Source organism: Anneissia japonica, unplaced genomic scaffold (assembly GCF_011630105.1).
Source record: "Anneissia japonica isolate Jap-2015-1 unplaced genomic scaffold, ASM1163010v1 scaffold7766_len575116_cov191, whole genome shotgun sequence".
Taxonomy (NCBI): domain Eukaryota; kingdom Metazoa; phylum Echinodermata; class Crinoidea; order Comatulida; family Comatulidae; genus Anneissia; species Anneissia japonica.
Window position 1 is genome coordinate 401,320 of NW_022694700.1, and position 21,220 is coordinate 422,539.

Genomic DNA, 21,220 nt, shown 5'->3' on the forward strand with positions numbered 1-21,220 from the left:
AGTATTTACGTGAATATTATTTCACTGACGCATTAATAAAAATTGTTAAAAGAATGTTTGTGTAGGTTTACATAGTTCAGGGGCTCAAATTAAACATACATTGAAACTCACATCGAAAGTGGCTTTATTAAAAATATTTTTGCTTTTGTAGGCCTACCCAATATTGTCAACAATTGTATTGTCAACAAACGCTCCGTAAAATCGTATTAAAACAGCTTATAAATCCTCAGATCGTCGACTCACCAGGGCCTACGCTCCCCTCGACCTCGCCGGGGCTCCGCTTCTCGACCCACCCTTTCCCCAGCCAACTGGTGTAGTCCCTCATGCATTTCAAACTCCTCAGGTTGGTACCTAGGCCTATGTGTGGTAGGGTGGCCAGTGGCAGGTACCCATTTATACCTCTGGGTGGAAAGAGACAAACGTAGGTAAAGTGCCTTGTCCAAGCGAAATGCATAGCGAATGTTCGAATCCCAGACCTCGATGAGACCGACACACAATCGCTGTCCCAACCGCTCCCTTTCTACTAAAACCATGTCTAATAACCAGCAGGTGTCAGTCAATTTCGTACTAATAACCGGCTTGTGAAAGCTAAGAAAAAAAATAAATTAAAGGAAGAGAGCAAGTAAAGGCACGGACGATCTACATGTGACATAGACCTACCTAAATATGGTCATGAGGACATCACATCTTTACCATAATTATAGGCATATCATTATTATATTGGATACAAATGTTCTTTGTCAAAGATTTATTTGAAAATCTGGGCAAAGCTTTAGTTTGTCTTCTCCAGCAACATATTGATAATATCTACCTCTCTATCAAGTTTTATGTTAGAAATACAATGGTTACAAGATACACAAAAGTGTGATGTGACATCATCGTGTCTATGTATGGTTGTGTTATGATATCTCCATGGGCAGTTCACAAGAACTTAATTGTCACATAAATCTGTATAGCGTGGACAGATGTTAAGATAAAACAGCTTAAATGATCTGGATCCTGTTAACCGTTAGATGATGTGTGTGAACATATAAACGAATAGCTTTCATTGAAATAATCTGTTAGTATTAAGGGGGAAAAAAACACATAACTAGGCCTATATAACTCGTTATTACAGATGTAATGGTAATTTGCAAAATAGTACGTTGCCAATAGCAATGTATGAAAAAAAATGCATGTAATAAAAAATCAATAATACCGTAATAATAATAACAATAATAATAATAATAATCATAATAAAATAATAATAATAATAATATTGGCCTCTATAAGATAAACTGCTAATTCACAAAAATTATATGTAAATGGTCTAATTTGCAAGCATAGTTCAAGAACGTTACCAGGACTAGGCTACCCGGCCGTATTTTTTAAAACAGATGTACAATAAAGATTTTTTTCAGTATGTATAATACTTATTTGTATAATAGCTTACTCATTTTTATTCTATTTTGAGAAAATAGAAAAGAAAGCTCAGAAACGGGAGGTGAATTATGGTCAATATAGAAATCACAAGCTTGTGAAAGCTTTGAAAAAAAAGAAGTTAGAGAAAAAGAAAAAAGAACAGGAACAAAGAGAACTAAAAGCGAAGTTATCAAGTAAGTTGTCTATAGCAACACATTAATATTGAAAATATTAAAGCTCTCTAATGCTCTTGTGCAGACAATCAAATTTTATGGGATATGCCCATGGGCCTGATGATGTCATACAGTATTACACCCAAATATGTGCATATCACAATATATTTGTTACATTAAACAATGCATCGATATTGGTAATATTAACCTTTCTAAGTTAATTTACTACTACAAAAGTATCGATCTAGTGTAATTGTATTCACATACACAAATTGTACATTTTAAACTATAGAAATATTCATAAAAAGTTGTAAACATATTAAATTAATATTAATAATGATTTCATAAATGCACAAGTAGATGTTGTGAAGAAGAAAGAAAAAGAAATAATGAATAGTCCAGGAAGTGTATTTGGTAAACTGTATACACAATTAAACATTCATGCAATGTTAGTCAGAGATACATTTATGAATATCTAAAGAGTAAAACTCTTTGTACCTTCGTGTATTTCAATTGGGCTTTTCAGGACGTTTATAAGTCTCCTATAATTGCCATGTCTTTCTATTTTAAGATAGGCCTAATCCAAAACCAGATCTGGCGAGACAACAATTTAAATAAAACAACTTTTAAAAACTAATAAATGCGCTATGTCTCTTGCCAATGCAATGCCTCAATAATTATAATAATAATAATAATAATAATAATAATAATAATAATAATAATAATAAATAATAGTAATAATAATAATATTATTATATTGTTATAATAATAATAACAAAAATAATAATAGTAATAATAATAATAATAATAATAATAATAATAATAATAATAATAATAATAATAATAATTGGTGCACTTGGAAGCATATCGAAGAAAGCAAAGATCTGGCATGAGAAGTCAGATTTACCTAACATCATTGGAAGTGCACAGTTGTCAGCCATCCTTGGAACAGCTGACATATTTAGAAAAGTGTCTCTAAGCTGCGGGAATTAGCCGAGACACAGCTCAAAAGACCCAGTAGAATATCAAGAACTTGAGGTAATCGCATAATAATGATGATAATAATAATAATCGAAAGGTCCACTGATTAATCTCAGATAAGAAAGTATAATACATACTCCAAGTATTGAAATACACGCCATCGTGTTGGGATTCAATATTTCGACATTAATTATGTCATCATCAGGAATATTAATTTCCTGATGATGACATAATTAATGTCGAAATATTGAATCCCAACACGATGGCGTGTATTTCAATACTTGGAGTATGTATTATACTTTCTAATAATAATAATAATAATAATAATAATAATAATAATAATAATAATAATAATAATAATAATAATAATAATGATAATAATAATAATAATAATAATAATAATAATAATAATAATAATAATAATATAATGATGATGGTGTTGATAATAATAATATTGCCTCTATAAGGTAAACTGCTAATTCACAAAAAAAAGCATGCATTTCAAGATCTGTTTTTAAAAACAGATGTACAGTAAAGATTTTTTTTCACTATGTATAATGATTATTTGTATATTACTCATTTTCTGTCTACTGCAAATGAAATAGACGAAAAAGCTCAGAAACCGGAGGTGCAGTATGATCAATTTAGTAATCAACGTCTTTTGAAAGCTTTGAAAAAAAGAAAGTTAGAGAAAGAGGAACAGGAAAAAAGAAAACTTAAAGCGAAGCGATCAAGTAAGTTGTCTATAGCAACACACTAATATTGAAAAGTTAAAACTCTCTAATGCTCTTGTCTACACTATAAACTTTTATGTGATATGCCCATATATGGGCCTGATGATGTCATATTACACCCAAATATGTGCATATCACAACATATGTGATACATTAATTTTGATAGTGTGGACAGAGCTTTATACCTCTTTTATACAGTATGATGATGATGATGATAATAATAATAATAATAATAATATAATAATAATAATGATAATAGTAATAATATAATAATAATAATAATAATATAATAATAATGATAATACTAATAATATGATAATAATAGCAATAATATAATAATAATAATAGTAATAATATAATAATAATAATAATAAAAATAATAATAGTAATAATATAATAATAATAATAATAATAGTAATAATATGATAATAATAATAGTAATAATAATATAATAATAATAATTATAATAAATAATAATATGGTTATCTAAGCAAACACAAAAGTAACACATACTATCAATATTTTGTAAATATCGAAATCGAAATTGCCTCTATTCCAGTAGCGCAAAGAAAATGGGAAAACAAATTCATTAACAAAGATATAGATTGGAAAAATGTATGGAATAATAAGGTAAACTCTATGCGACATGTCTCAAAAGTCGCACAACTTAACTTTAAATTGTTACACCGCATTTTATCATGTAAGAATAGACTTAAAAAATTGGAATTTAGTCAGTACCGACCTATGTGATAAATGTGAGAATGAAATCGAATAACAATAATAACCGGAACCAACAACAAACTGGTAAACGAATTAACTTCGTTGTTCACATTTTGTTTATATAAGTCATGTTTTATATGTAAAGCTCCTGAAAAATCAAACATCTAAGATCATTTGGAATTTATTTAGATTGGAATTAAAAATATTAATATCAAATGAATACTCATGCAACCCAAATAAGGCAGAAAGGAAGTGGAACAACGTTAAACAAAAACTTTTAGAATTTGTCAAGTAGGATAAGTCTATATAATAATAATCTGCATTTATTTTAAGTTTAAACCTACTTTTACAATAAAATTTCTGCATAATTCTTCATTACCAAATTTATCCATTTAAATATAAATAGGATCTAACAATGTGTTAAAAATCTGCAATATCAATATCTTAAAAATGTATTATATTTCGCAATAGTGACAAATCATTTTATTGTTCACAGCTTTTAATATCAATTTTACTTTTAAGATCTCAATATAATTATTATTAATACAGCATGAGTCAACGTTCTTTTTTTCCAATTATATTTTTCCACTATCGCATTTTATGATTTTAATAATAATAACTCGCAATATACTTGGTGTATAAGTACTGTAAGTTTATTATGGTTAAGAGCTATTTTTATATTCATATTACACCTCTATGTAGTTTTCACAGATCTAGAAATTTCCAATGTAGCTGTTTTACCATTATAATACCATATCTTATTTTGCAATATTTTGAATGTAAATCCCCTTTTTATATAAATTTTACTGATTTAGTTTATTATTTTACTATATTTAGGCTCATAGAGCAAGGTTTAATTTGTTTCAAAATATTATCACATTTTATCGCAATCTGTAAAATAATTATATTCTCATTCATATATGCTGTTAATTAACTATATTTTATTTGTGCAGTATCTTGAGCTATTCTTATAGTATTTATAATGTTTGAAAATATTTACAATTTTTGTTTATCATATTGTAACAGAAAGACTTAATAAAAGTGGGCTGCCCCCACGAAAGAGAAAAAAAAATAATAATAATAATAGTAATAGTAATAATATAATAATGTTAATAAAAATAATAATAATAATAATAATGATAATAATAATAGTAATAATATAATAATAATAATGATAAAAATAATAATAATATTGATGATGATTATAATAATAATAATAATAATAATGATAATAAAAATAATAATAATAATAGTAATAATATAATAATAATAATAATAATAATAATAATAATAATAGTAATATTATTATAATAATAATTATAATAATAATAATATGACTTAAATATATGCGAATTGAAAATTAATCAATCAAACAATCAACCAAACAATCATTCGAACCAAAATTCAAATTATCAACTGCTGTTATGATCAGTGTTCTATTTTCTTCAACAGGAAAGCAGTTGGTGGTCGGGCTTGTGATATGTATAGCGTCCGCGACCGTTTTGGCAGTTCTGGGCTTTGTTGTGCGCTACTGTTTGTTGAGAAATACTGAGTACGTAACGCTTTATCTTCTTTTGAATGTACATTCTGCAGGCCCAAATGTAAACGGTCACTTATAAACTCAGTGTACTTTTTAAAATTGTTAATGACTAGCAACTATGCTAAATGCAGACTACAAAACCACAAACAGTTACCGTACTTAGCGTTTCGTTGTTCATTAAATCGCGTCGACATAGACCTTTGGTAGTGTGTCTGATTTAGTGAGCATAAGCCAGTTATGTATGTCATGCATTTTTTAAATAATATTGCTGAATCATGAGCGATGATCATCATTAAAATCTTGTTAACGAAAGTCTACACTGTATTGACGCGAGTTTAATCTAGGTTATACCCTTGTTTTCCCAGAAGCTCTGAAGAGGAGTTCGAAATTGATGACGAAATCGTCGGCTCAGATGACGGAGATTATCTTGACGAAGATGACATTCAGCGCAGTCAGGTTAGACATTCAAAATCACATCTTCTAAAGCGTTGGAAAAAATAATGTATTTATCAATAGTTTTTATGCCTACCCAGCTTACAAACGTTATAATAACTTTGCGTTAAGGAAAACTCAGACAGCAAAGTTGAACGGAGTTCAACCGTCCAGACCACTGTCGGGATAGGGCGAGCAATTCTATGGAAACCAAGCTTCAGACTGTTCGCGACGATGAATTGCATCGGACTGCGTCGTACGACGGTGTCTGAGTTGGGCTTTATCGTTTTCAAAATGTTTTAAGGACTTCAAATGGTGGTCCACTAACACTTTAAAGAACCCATTGCGGCTTTCGGAAGAGTAGGTTACCCAATGATATGGTTAATTTCAGCCACTGACGTTGTGGAATTATGTGAAAATAAACTAGATAGTCACCCACCCGGTACATACGCAATTTAGCGAAATGATGCTGTGAACTATGGATTACTCCCCTGCCTTTAGCTATGTATTTTTTGGTCTTCCAGTTAGTTCCTTTACCTTTTGACTTCTTTCAATGCTTGTTTGCTGGTGTATCTTCGAAAAGCATGATTAGATGGCCAATACCAGTTTAGCCTAGCTAGTTCCAGAACCACTGCATGTAGGGGCATGGGAACACAATCTGCTGAACAGTCTTCTAGCACCACCTCTGATTAGAGGGAGAAGCGGGGTTCATTGTTCCTTGCCAAAACGATTGGCTTATTCGACGACGTGGCCCGGGTTCTTCTTGGATCCCCGCTGGCATCGCCACTACTTTGAATATCTGCACATTCACCTCCTCACCTATTCATACTTAGTGGGTTCTCTAGGACATACTGTACATTCTGTGGGAGGGGCGTTTTTCATAACTGCCTGACAGTGCAGTGTCGGATCCAGGGGGTTCAATGGGTTCGGACGAACCCCCCTCTGTGAAGAAACGTAACAAAATACTAATAGGCCCTGGCTTACAAAAGGCATGTTAACCTACCTGCCATAGGTTGGCAGATCAGACAAACTAGGCGCCGGCTTAGCTCAACTAGCCTTCAATTAAATACATTTAACAAACACTGTTTTGGTTCAATTTCGTAATACTTTTTGTACGAAAGTGCGTTCTTCAGGCCTATCGATCTATGGAGAAAGACTACGTATCCAACTACTCAATATTGTTGAAATGTAATAATATATTGCCATACTTGTCAACCTTGAGAAATTAGAAAAGAGTGATACCGGGTGACAGATAATGAGTGCCGAAGGCACGAACAGTAGCTGGGGGCCAGGGGGTCGCCAAGGGCTCCCGGTCGGGGTCGCTTTGGCAATAAATTTCATAAATAATCGATATTAGTAAGTTTATAATGATCTCAGATACAATAGTTATTGAAACATGGAGGTAGAATGTCATGATTATGGATGTTAGTTATAGTAAAATTCATTACAAATTAAAAAAGAAACAAGATTTACTTAATTTTTAGCATAAGCGTAAGTTTTGTCGGTGTTAGCGTAAGACCGTAAGATTTTATTCGAATATGCGTATACGGCGAATACGTATACGGGTTGACAGGGCTGTATTGCATGTGTCTTCTTTTTTTCTCTCTCTATGTATAGGCCTAAGAATGAGATAAAATTACCTGACCCTTTTCAAGAGAGGGAAAACCTTGAATTTTGAAGAACTTAAAAAGTCATTAAAAGACAATTATGCCAATAAGTGAACTTAATCACTGTCCACGTGGCATATCCCTTTAACAACAGGGGACTTAATGGACCAGTTCTAACAGGGGACTTAATGGACCAGTAGAACGGGGTAACCCCCCACTCATCTCGAATGATGTACTGGGTTCTTTAAAGTGCACACGAGCCAAATGCGTACACTGGGCCTACGGTTTAAAGTCCTTATCCGAGAAGACTTGTTCCACCACCGGAACCATTGGCGAGTGAGCCGTTCGAACAAGCGCCGGTATTAGAGCTGAAGGTTACGGTGCCCCTGATTTAACCGCTCTTTTTTGGGTTTTTGGGAACTTTCTGAACCCCCTCTTTGAAATCCTGGATCCGCCCCTGCAGTGACAGGGGATCTTACAACATGCCGTCTAAAGAAATTGTGCAATTTTGGCCCATTTAAGTTGTTCTATACATAATTTGGAATGTCTTACTTGCGTTATGTAGTTTTCAAAGTGTGTGTTTTTTTTTAAGGAAAAAGGGGGTCGAGTGCACACAATCTTTAAAGAACACATTGCATCTTTCAGAAGTACGCCGCCTAAAGAAATATCGTTGTATATATTATTTTTTAACGTCTTATGGGGCAAAGAATTAAAACAGATTTATGTTATTTTTATGGTTCAACGATTGGCGGCCGGCCGACGGTTGAGATTTGTCTCTTATACACATCTAGGTGTGTATAAGAGACAGACTCAGTGTACTTTTTAAAATTGTTAATGACTAGCAACTATGCTAAATGCAGACTACAAACTGGCCCCCAGCCAAGTGAGACTCGATTCGCTCCACTAGCCCCCCCCCCCCGTCGGGGCCATTAGCCCCTCCGTCGGGCAGGTCCTGGCGCCACCACTGCTAGCGCTCACAGAGAGCGGGGTTGATTTGCCGTACGACTGTCGATCGTCGTACGACACAGTGATGAGTGCCCGGCTTAACGTTTATGATCTAAGGGGGCGGAACATACCGAAAAAGTCAACAGTAATTCTTTCGGATAACATAAACTGCAGTTATTTAATTATAAGCCAAAGTTAGCTCATAGAGATCTACGTGAAAGCGGTTTCTTTACGACCGAATAAAAATAGATTGTTGAATGTGTAAAATTTTAAAAATCAACTAATCCCTGAGGATGGAAAATGGTTAGATGAGCAGGTCCTGGATACAAAAAAATAGGTGATAGACTATTTTTGGATCATTTGGATCATAAAGTTATGCTCCCACTACTTTACAACCGAATAAAAATAAATTGTTGAATGTGTGAAATGTAAAAATCAACCAATCCATGAGGATGGGAAATGGTTAGATGAGCAGGTCCTGGTTACAAAATTAGGTGGTAGACTATTTTTGGATCATTTGGATCATAAAGTTACGCTCCCACTAATAGTGAATATATTTTATTTCTAGTTGCGAGTCTATAGGGGCTAACTACAAGTTAAATGAATGTTTGGGGAGTATTACTAAAGGGTATAATATTTGGTGTTAGTAGTTTGTGTTGTTCGAGTTTTTAGTTTTGTTCTCGAATCTCGAAGATCTCGAATAGGCATGTCATTCTTCATGAAATTATATTTCCAATAATTACATTACGTTTCTGGACAGTGTTCTCTTATAGGTTAGAAGAGATAGTTGATTAAGTTTGGTAATGTGCTGATCAGTTAAAGATATTCGTGATATGCTCCCCCTTGCGTTGGTGTACTTGATGCTCCGTCAGGACTAAAGCTTGGAATACATAAAATCACTACTAGTACACGCTATCGCCGACTGCTTTCTTCGGTGATGCTGATTGGTCGGTCGAATAAATCGGGAAGCATTTTAAGGAAACCCATGAGGAAACCAGACTTTGGCTATGTTCAGACCATAGTCGACTATATGGTTCAGACACAATGACGCTGCGTATCGTTAATCGAGTGGTACGGTGTGAACTTGGGCGCGGCGTAGCGAACGCCAGTCAATATCGCGCAATCACTAAAATATACTAGACGCCCTTGTTCAAAACATTAGGCATCTCCGTGCAGTATAATGTTTGCATTTTGATCTGGTGACGTAATTTTATCCATTGGCAGTAAAAAAAAACGTTCTTTATGAACTTTTCCTCACGTACTAATGATGATGAAGATACATATTTTAAGCAAGGAGGTATTATTGAGAATACCTCCATGTTTTAAGTACAGTTTATAACAATTGCCCAATGAAAACTCTTACATTTGATGCAGAAAACCGTCCGCACACTTTTTATATTTTTATGTGGTATCAAGTAGAAAGTAGTATCAAAGATAATTAATAATATAAAATTTCTTTGGTAGTATCTTTGGTAGTATTCAAAGTTCAATGTTATTAAAGCATTATAGCTTATAGTTGCTTAGTTATTGTTCTTAGAACACAACATAAGCCTAACGCACAAAACCTTCCAAAGCGCTACGCTACTAAATTCCTTTCGAATACGCTGAAAACTAAACGGTTGCCAAAATAAGAAACTTGGAATACGTGGTAGGTAGTGATGGTATATAAAAAACAAAAGGAAAAGAATTTGATGAATAGGCCTCTTCCAAAGGCTAAACTTATATGCCTTTGTTTTTGACTTAAACTAATTTTAGTAGTGACGAATTAAAAAAAAAATGAGATTTGGATCCGCTTATTTACTGTGCTTTTTTGTATTTTACATAAAAACACATGTAATAAGGACAAGAGGTTGGTTAAAGTTTATTCATTTTGATTTCAACGAAGAGCAATCTACTCGCTGCATAGCTGCATAGGCCTAGCCTAGGCTGTAGGCTCAATACTATATAAATGCATTTGGTATTAGTTTTAGGCATAGGCCTACGCTTACGCCCTAGACCTAGGCTAATCCTATTCCTAGGCATCTCTAAATGTTACACAAAAAATAGCTAGGCCTAGACCCAGAGCCTATGCATACCATAAGCATACCACTAATACTGCTACAATAAAAAAAAAAATTAAAATTATGATGTTTAGATTTTTCATGATCAAAGAAGTATGTATAGTATGAGTATGTTTCAAACATTTTTACTGTCCTCGAAGTTACCGTACAGGAAATACACAGGCAAGTTTCACCCAATAATATACTCCTACTTTAATTAGTATAGTTTAGTTAAAAGTATCATTATCATTTCAGAAGTCAATTATATATCGAAGCAGAACATAGGCCTATATGTTGATGATGTCACTTCGCCAACAGACGGCATCGCTGGTAAGTCATTCATCACACGAATGAAACACTATGTGGATGGGCATCAACGCTCAAGGGGCACGCGTGCTGCCGATAGAAATCGAGATCCATCGACTAGGCGAACAAACTGGAAAACAATTGAGAAACCACTGTTTGAAAAACGGCAAATGCAAGAATTACTTACTTTGCAAAATAATGAAGAGAAACGATTGAGATTATCAGAGGACAATAACAAATGCAACAGTAAGTTGTCAATAGCAACGAATTGATCAGTACGTTGCAAGGTCATATCTTAAAATACATTGTTTGATATAAAACGTTAAAAGGATATGGGCACACATACCCAAACTAAAATTCACGATTGAAAAGGCCTCTGATCTCCCGCACACTTACATGTATTGATGATCAAACAATCGATCGATCGATCAGTCACTCAGTCAGTCACTCAGTCAATCAATCTATCTATCGTTTAATCAATCGAACAAAATATCAATCAATTGATCAATCTGTCAATTAATCAGTAATCAATCAATCAACCAACCAATTAATCAATAAACCAACCAGAAAGCCATCAATTCTTACTTTGATTAATATGAAATAGTTTTACTTTCTTGAACAGAAATGCGGTTGGTGGTCGGGATTGTTTTAGGCGCTGTGGTTACGATGATAGTTTTGGGTCTTGTTGCGCTCTTCTATTTCCTTAAGAGGTAACGTTTAAAGTCTGTGTGGATTAGGCTTGTCTAAATTTGGATTCACAATGTGTACATTAAATGCGAATGTGATAAAATATTATTAAGTAAAAGTCAAACAAAGATAAACTCTTTGATCGCAAGTTGGAAATCAATGGTTGTATATGACACTCATATGACGGTGGTACGATCGTCGGCTGACCAAATCCAATCCCGCTCCCTGTGAGCGTTGATCCGGCACTCACTGCCGTAGGCTGAACGGATCGTCATTGAAAACGATTCGTTTGCACGTGTCGTGGCGTTCCGTTCTCTCCAGAGAGTGAGTGCTCGGCTTTAGACAAGGGCAGAGCCCACTCTTAACTGTCAATATTGATAACATTTACGGTACAGTGTATGAAAATGTTTTTGTTGTTTTTTGAAATCAATGTTATGACGTTTGTAATTCCATAAGAATCAGGATGTGCTCCAATCAGGATTATTTACCATCCATTAACCATTCTAATTTCATCTACATCATTTAGAAACGATCAAGATAGTAAGTCACGGACATCAATGGAGAAACCCAAGACATCAATCAGAAAACCGTCATTGCCGAAGTTTGTTTTTTGTTTTTTTTTAACTTTCGCACCCTTTTTACAGACACAATATGCTATTTAATATTGTAAACAAAGTTAAATGAATATGGAAGATGGTAAAGGGATGTTTGATGCATTGATTTCCATTCAGGTAATGTAGGCCTATGTATTATGTAGGCAAATCCTGGCGTCTAAGTTTTTTCCCCTCCCGACAAGTTGTTGTTTTTCTGTTGGCAGCTCTTCCCTAGGGTGACAGTTTCCTCCTGCTCTTTGTTTAGGCCTTCTGCCTTCCCTCCCTACTTGCACTGGGGCCGATTATGTCTTTTAAGTTTTTTTATAGAGTTGTAAGATTGATTATTGGTTATCATAATCATTACAATTTTTTGAATAAATGTTTACAGCGAGTTCAATCTGATTTACATACAATTTGTTTTTGTAACAGACGTTTTGTAGAAGAGTCTGACCCTTATGACGAAATCGACGATTCAGAGGAAGGAATTTATATTGACGATGATGAAATTCAACCAATAAGGTATGATATTCACAACCAAGTGTTCATCAGATATTCATTTGTAAGGATGCGTTTTTCAACTGTTTTTATAGTTCCAGTTTTAATTAATCTCTATTCAATTCAATTTTAATTAATGTCCCAGGCACATAACGAACCAGGATCTCTGCACAATTCACAGCTTAGTGAGAAACTAGATCTTCAAGATTTTGCTTGTGGCTAGAATTGCATTTAATCTCCAATATTTACAATTGTAATTTTCGTCAAGAATGTTGTTCAGGCACGTAAGGGGGCTGGGGTGGTGTGATGGATGTGTATGCACGGCCATATGTTCGACGTTCGACTCCCACCTAAGCTGACAGCAGCTTAGCTCATCTGGTGGTAGCCACTGTGTGTGCGCTGAACCGTGGAGATCTCTAGGTCCCCGGTTCAATTCCTATCGCTGCCTCTCCTTGTGTTTCAGCTAGAGGGCTGAAATACAAGTTACAATAGCGCACTGTCTTTCGGATGAGACGTTTAAGCCGTTGGTCCCGTGTGAATTATGGCCCATGTGCACGTTAAAGAACGCAGTACACTCTTCGGAAAAGAGTATGGGATTGTCTCCCGGTGTACTTCCCAATCACCACCAGAAGGACCCCACTGGAAATAAGTCTTCTTCTAGACTTTCGTGGGCTATACTTGGTGTTTACGTCGAATAAATTCAATCAATCACCTGCATTTTTTCCCACCTATTAAAAGAAGTATTGAGTGAGTGTCCAGTAAAATATAAAACGTCAAGTTGATAATAAACGAAGATCCTATTTATTTTTGGTACAACTAATGTTCTAATAATATCAATAATAATGATAATATAGTATAGCATAGGCCTAATACTTACAGTATATAGTAAAAATTAAGGCAAACTGTAAAAAAAAATCATTACTTGCGTGATAGATGAAATTACAATTAATTGAAGACAAAAACAATAACAAAAACGAATCTAGGCCTTCCTAAATCTATGGGCAGTGAAGAATAATTCGGTTCGCGCTCAGTGTGCAGCGACACCTGTCCACTATGAAAGTATAGTGGATGTGGTATTTATGTGATGGGTCCATGCGTATAGATGGTGTTTGCCTGCAATTTTTTGTGTCACAATGTAAATGATGACTCATTTTGTATTTTTCTTCACAATGTAGTAATGAATTCCCCCAAAGGGCCAATATACACATTATGAAAAAAACATTTACCCCAACAGGTGCACATTCATAACCCATTAACACCCACATCTCCTAACCACACCCCTTACATACTGGTACGTCTAAGACATAATTGCATTGATTTTAAAGACCGGTTCATCTGATCGTGTTCAGTACATTAACTTTCGTTACTGATTGATGTAGAATGTAATAAAATTCGTCTTAGGTTGTGATCCCTCCCCCTCACCTTATATAAAAATGAACAGGTTAATTTCACCTTATGTCTGTTATTTTTTATTCTCAGAGAGGAGCACGAGATAAATAATCTTCGACCGCCCCCACCGATACCTAAGGGCATCCAACCGTGAGTATAGTCATTTAGATCCTTGTGAACTCGTTTAAACCTATTAAAGATAAACCAAAAGCTCACACTGTCTGTACTTTTTAGGATTTATGAGAGGTAAAACAAAACAGGCCTATCATTGTTTTAATTTTCTTCTACATAGCAAACGATTGGTCCATCACCAAGGACTTAAATCATATATATTTATTTTCTGTGTAATTTGAGTTACATCATAATTTACACAGTACATGATTATATACTAATATACCAACAAGCATGAAAGTAAGACATCGTGTAATTCGGTGCAGGGCCGTAGCCAGGATTTTCAAGTCGGTGGGGGCCGTCTTGGCAAGGTACGTAGTACCTAGCAGGAGTGAGTTCGGGCAGGATTGTTCCCCCCCCCCCACCTCCCTACGCCGATGACCGCCGGTCGGGGTTTGTAGAGCCAACAAATGTAAAAATCTAGCACTAATGTAAAAATAATTAACAAATGTCAAAACATTGTACGCGCAAATATCAAAATAACCACAAATGCCATAGCATGTTCACCGCAAATGTAAACATTTATTCTAAGATAATTTATTTTCAGATGGGTACGGTATGTGTGTGCGTGGGTCTTTCCTCCTAAGCATTAAAATCTTATACTGAAAGACCCTAATTAACTGGTTATAGTAGAGCAGCTAAGAGCCCAGTTCAGCATTTTATTGCCAAAGCATGAAACTATGAAAAACATAATATTGATATGTGTAGATTTTTAAGAAAAATGTGTGGCATGGTTGGGGCTGAGGCGCAAAAAATTGAGGAAATATTATCTAGATGGCCGGAAATGACACCTTTATATAGTAAAATTTATCATCATCACATTACCATTTCAAATATAATCAATTAAACGTCAACAAATTTCTTACGATTATTTATCAAGGGATTTTCAGCAGCCATTGGGATCTAATTAATATGTGTGATGTATCATAGAAAATAAAACATAAAGCATTGTCTTTGATATATTTACTTTTCAAATTTCAAAGCTGTGAGTTTACAACCTTTAATACTACCTCTAGATGACCGGAAATGACACTTATAATAGTAAAATTCGTCATCATCACATCACCATTCTATAGTCAAAATGAAGTGCCAACAAATTTCTCATGACTTTTTATCAGGGAATTTCGGCAAACATAGAGATCTAGGTAACCCAGGACAACTTAGGCCTAACTATATCTTTTTGTTTATTTGTTTGTTTGTTTTTTGGTTTGGTTTGTTTTGTTTTTTTGTTTTTGTTTTTGTTTTTTTGTAATCGCATAAAAGGAACACGTCGTCCTCGGAGTTGCATCACTATCACATAGCGTAGTTCAGCAAAATGAGTTATAACAAACCATGCCATTTGTATTTGTAATTTGAGTAAACAATTCACGCTTGGCCTATGTGTTATAATTATAGTATTATATGTATAACGTGTGCTGATGGATATTTACATCGAGGCCTGTTTTAGAAGTAATTCATTTTAAGTGATCCCAGGAAAGAATTTGTTTTGGATAGCAAGAACAAGCTATAACATACTAACACTGTGTACAAAATGGGGAGCTGCGGCTCCCACGGCTCCCCCTGGATACGTCCCTGATTCGGTGTCAGCATAGTTTGATTGAAAATCAATGTTAAAACTAAAAGTAAGAGTAAACTCAATTACTAATCCGCTATCATAATTTTCATCACTCACTATCTTCATCATCGTCATAATAATAATAATAATAATAATAATAATAATAATAATAATAATTATAATTATAATAATATAATAATAGTAATAATAATAATAGTAATAATAATAATAATAATAATAGTAATAATAATAAAAACAACATAATAAAACATTATCATAATTTAACAAACGATTATTTGTCACATCTATTTTGTATTTTATTGTAGTATTTCTAGGGACTAACTTAAAATTCTGTGTGATTATACAAGAACTTATTTTGCCACCGCCACTTAAATGTATTGCTATGTTATTTGGAATGTAAAATTTATAAACAAATGAAACTTAACTCAATTGAAGTAATTTGGCTTATGAATTTAAAATTGACTATTATGTATTCAAATTATAGCAAATATTTGTCATTGAATGTATATAAAAATAAAGTGGCAGTATTTTACATTGTCAAATTTCTGGCATGTTTTTTCCAGTGCTGTCTTTTTTATAATGGCTGTGTGCATCTTATAAGTTTCTTCATTCTCCAGGCAAAGTATGTGATGACTGTCTCTTATACACATCTAGATGTGTATAAGAGACAGATTTACTTGTTAATTCCAACAAATGTAAAAATCTAGCACTAATGTAAAAATAATTAACAAATGTCAAAACATTGTACGCGCAAATATCAAAATAACCACAGATGCCATAGCATGTTCACCGCAAATGTAAACATTCATTCTAAGATAATTTATTTTCAGATGGGTACGGTATGTGTGTGCGTGGGTCTTTCCTCCTAAGCATTAAAATCTTATACTGAAAGACCCTAATTAACTGGTTATAGTAGAGCAGCTAAGGGCCTAGTTCAGCATTTTATTGCCAAAGAATGAAATTATGAAAAACATAATATTGATATGTGTAGATTTTTAAGAAAAATGTGTGGCATGGTTGGGACTGAGGCGCAAAAAAATTGAGGAAATATTATCTAGATGGCCGGAAATGACACCTTTATATAGTAAAATTTATCATCATCACATCACCATTTCAAATATAATCAATTAAACGTCAACAAATTTCTTACGATTATTTATCAAGGGATTTTCAGCAACCATTGGGATCTAATTAATATGTGTGATGTATCATAGAAAATAAAACATAAAGCATTGTCTTTGATATATTTACTTTTCATATTTCAAAGCTGTGAGTTTACAACCTTTAATACTACCTCTAGATGACCGGAAATGACACTTATAATAGTAAAATTCGTCATCATCACATCACCATTCTATAGTCAAAATGAAGTGTCAACAAATTTCTCATGACTTTTTATCAGAGAATTTCGGCAAACATAGAGATCTAGGTAACCCAGGACAACTTAGGCCTAACTATATCTTTTTGTTTGTTTGTTGGTTGGTTTGTTTTGTTTTGTTGTTGTTTTTTTTTTTTTTTTTTTTTTTTTTTTTTTTATTGCATATTTTTTTTTTTTTGTAATCGCATAAATGTGACACGCCGTCCTCGGAGTTGCATCACTATCACATAGCGTAGGTCAGCAAAATGAGTTATAACAAACCATTCCATTTGTATTTGTAATTTGAGTAAACAATTCACGTTTGGCCTATATGTTATAATTATAATATTATATGTATAACGTGTGCTGATGCATATTTACATAGGCCTGTTTTAGAAGTAATTTATTTTAAGTGATCCCAGGAAAGAATTTGTTTTGGCTAGCAAGAACAAGCTATAACAAATGGGGAGGTGCGGCTCCCACGGCTCCCCCCTGGATACGTCCCTGATTCGGTGTCAGCATAGTTTGATTGAAAATCAATGTTAAAACTAAAAGTAAGAGTAAACTCTCAGTTACTAATCTGCTATCATTATTTTCATCACTATCACTATCTTCATCCATCGTCATAATAATAATAATAATAATAATAATAGTAATAATAATAATAATAATAATAATAATAATAAATAATAAATAATAAATAATAAATAATAATAATAATAATATAGTAATAGAAATAATAATAATAGTAATAATAATAATAATAGTAATAATAATAATAATAATAATAATAATAATAATAATAATAATAAACAAACATTTGGTGATGCGCCAATTTCAAATTAAATTATCAAAGGCGTGAAGGTATACATAGAGCATGAATTGAATAAAGTAGTAGAGAGTAGTAGAGTAATAATAGAGTAACTTATCATCATCGTCATCATCATCATGAAAATCATCATAATCCGTTATCATCATTATCATTATTATTATTATTATTATCATCATCATCATCATCATCATCCTCATCATAATCATTACATTTTCATCACCATAATCAGCAACAGCATTAGCATAAGCACCTCCACCACCACCATCATCAGCCATCAGCACTATCACTTTGTTGTTGCTATCATTGTTGTTATTTTATAATAGGCCTATTTGAGGTATTTTATTGCACATTCAGAATGTATTGTTATTGTTATTGTTGTTATTGTTTTATCAATAATTAATAATATTATCAATATCACTCCATAAGGCTATTGGGTTTTTCTTACATTTTTTTCATTGACAGATTACGGAAACGTTCTGAAGGTATATATGAAACGCCAATGCGGCCAATAGAAGGACTGTATCTTGAGCTTGAATAAGCGTGAACACTTTCGTAACGTCAGCAATTATAAATACCTGCCTTCAAATAGTCTGATTAGTTGGTGTATTGGAATATCCTTACCGCTAAATATATTTTATAATGTAGAAAAATACTTACTTTTTGAGCTGTAATCAATTCAGTCAATTGAGACATTAGGTCGAATATTTTCCAAATATATAAAATAAACTTTACATGCATGCGTGTATTTTGTATTTGTTGTCGTTTTTGTATTAATTTCAAAAACGAAACGATTACGTCATCACATTTTTAGACAACTTACCCTACGAGCAACAATCTGTCACAACGCAGGCGAATGAACAGCTCGTGCTGTAAGAATGTTTAAGGCAAGAATGACGATAATGATAATGACGTAATCGTATTCGTTATCGTTTTCATAAGGTTGCGAAATCTCCGTATTATCATTACCATCACCAACAACACCATCACTCCCATAATCGTCATCATCATCATTATTTTCATTTTCATGATCATCATCATCATCATCATCATCGTCATTATCATCTTCATGATCATGAAAATGATTGTTAACAATTGTTAAAAGAAAAGAACTCTCTGCAACCAATGGTTTATATTTTCATCTCTACTTTACACAGTAAATATAAGATAATTTGTATATGAAAAAAGGAATTGAGACTTAACCAAGTTCAGAAAATCAATGCCTTCTTGTGTCATTGACAACATGAAAGTGAAAACTTGACAATAGACCTACTTAAATTACAAATGCAGCTGTCTGGACTAATGTGTTTTTCAGATTTTTTTTTTTTTCATTTATTTTAATTATTTCAATATTACCGATAGTATGATAGATGTTTTCCAGCTGCAAAGAAAAGGAAAATTATCCATACATATTAGTTGAATGTCAGAAAGGATAGGTACCGGTATCTAATAAATGAGGAGAGCAAAAACAGAACAAAATAACTATTTTCAGCCATGAACAATCAGATGAAGGTAAAATTAATGATTTAATCAAAAACTTAATATGAATATCAATTTTATTTCAAATATTGGTAGGCCTATATTATTTGTATATTTTTTATATTTACATCACTAGTGAAGGCCGATCGATTGGTGCGGAAGTTCTTGAATAATATAATTACTCATACAAGTGTACAAACTAATTCATTTTTACTGTATATTTATATAACATCCGATCTTTTACATTTTACTATAAAATATTAACTGACTGCAATAAAATAAATTAGTTAAATAATTGATGGTCATAGTCCTACTCCTCTAAGCCCACAAACGCCATGTTATTTATTAATATCATTAATTGTTCTATTTTGTTTTGATGAAAAGTACTTAAAGCTTTGTCTACACTATCAAATTTCATCAAAAAAGCGGCACATGAAATTTGGTGGAACATAGAGTTGAACACGTTCAACTTTTTTTTTTATACAATTTGATGATATGTGATATGACGTCATCGTACCCATATATGTGCACATCACATTTTTTTGTCACATAAAATTTGATAGTGTAGACAAAGCTTAAGATTCACAATGCTTTATTGTTCAACATCTACTCTTTTTACGCAAATAAAAAGGCCTAATTATTTCATATCTGTATTTCATCTTTTATTAATGAACCTTTAATGAACATATTTAACAATCGAAGGACCCAACTGACTGAGCATTCTTATGTCTTCTAACGTCATAATGCTTCATCACATCTGCTAGCTAATCCAGCATTACCAATGATTCCCGGAAAATGACATTAAAATGTTATGAGCAATTGTTAATGATTCTAAGAGCGCAGACCTTTTAGGGAATCGGGTCAATTGGATTAACCGGACTACCCATAACGTACACAGAGAGGCAATTTCAATTTAAGCCTAGAAAGAACATTCACTTGAAAAAACCTCATTAGCCCAGTTAAAAGTTCTACCGGAAATAATATTTCCATTTGTCATACATTTACCTTTACATTTACCCTTCTGCTGGGAAGATGTAAATTAAACGTAAATTAAATCACCGTTCGGATTCTTTATCAACTAAGCTATGACCAAGCGGTTTCCCGCACCAAAGTTATTATCGTGATTTATTATTATTTAAAGTCAGGCTCCGGAGGAAAAACATTTTTTGATATGTTGTAGAACTGATTTTTCTAAGACAGAAAAAAAATGTTGTTCGACGAAAAACTGGGGAACGGTGAATGAGATACAGATTTTTTAATATTTAAAAACTGGGGGAATAAGGTGTAAAAATGGGCAGTTACGCCCCTTTTCCCCCCAGTTTTTAAATATTAAAAAATCTGTATCTCATTCACCGTTCCCCAGTTTTTCGTCAAACAACATATCAAAATTTTTTTTTCCTCCGGAGCCTGACTTTAATATCGGTATCTTGAGAAAAAAAAAAAAAGAACCTCGAGTGGTAATAGAAGAATTCAAATGTGTATACCGCTTGGCCTCATTATAGTTGCTGGTAGTTATCCGAACGGTATATTCAATTGTTTTGGGTTCAAATTCCAATGGAAACAATACTTTTTTTTTTTTATTTATAAAAATATTACCACCAGTTGATGTTGTTCCATAACTAAGTTAATATTCTTGACGAGAATGTTTTTGTATCTGTTGTATTGTTAGCATATTTATTTATTTAATTAATTAATTAATTAATTAATTAATTAATTAATTGATTGATTGTTATTAATTATTATTATTATTATTTTTATTATTATTA

At 33.0% G+C, this 21,220-nt stretch overlaps 1 protein-coding gene across 1 annotated transcript; it reads left to right on the plus strand.

Moving 5' to 3' along the window:
* Positions 1-10,922: 10,922 nt before the first annotated feature.
* On the plus strand, positions 10,923-18,662 carry LOC117101186. Its single transcript, XM_033241076.1, has 6 exons — positions 10,923-11,124; positions 11,501-11,588; positions 12,092-12,166; positions 12,588-12,677; positions 14,133-14,192; positions 18,441-18,662. Exons 1-6 carry the CDS (start codon positions 10,923-10,925, stop codon positions 18,514-18,516), a joined length of 591 nt encoding a protein of 196 aa, XP_033096967.1. The 3' UTR covers positions 18,517-18,662.
* Positions 18,663-21,220: the final 2,558 nt, after the last annotated feature.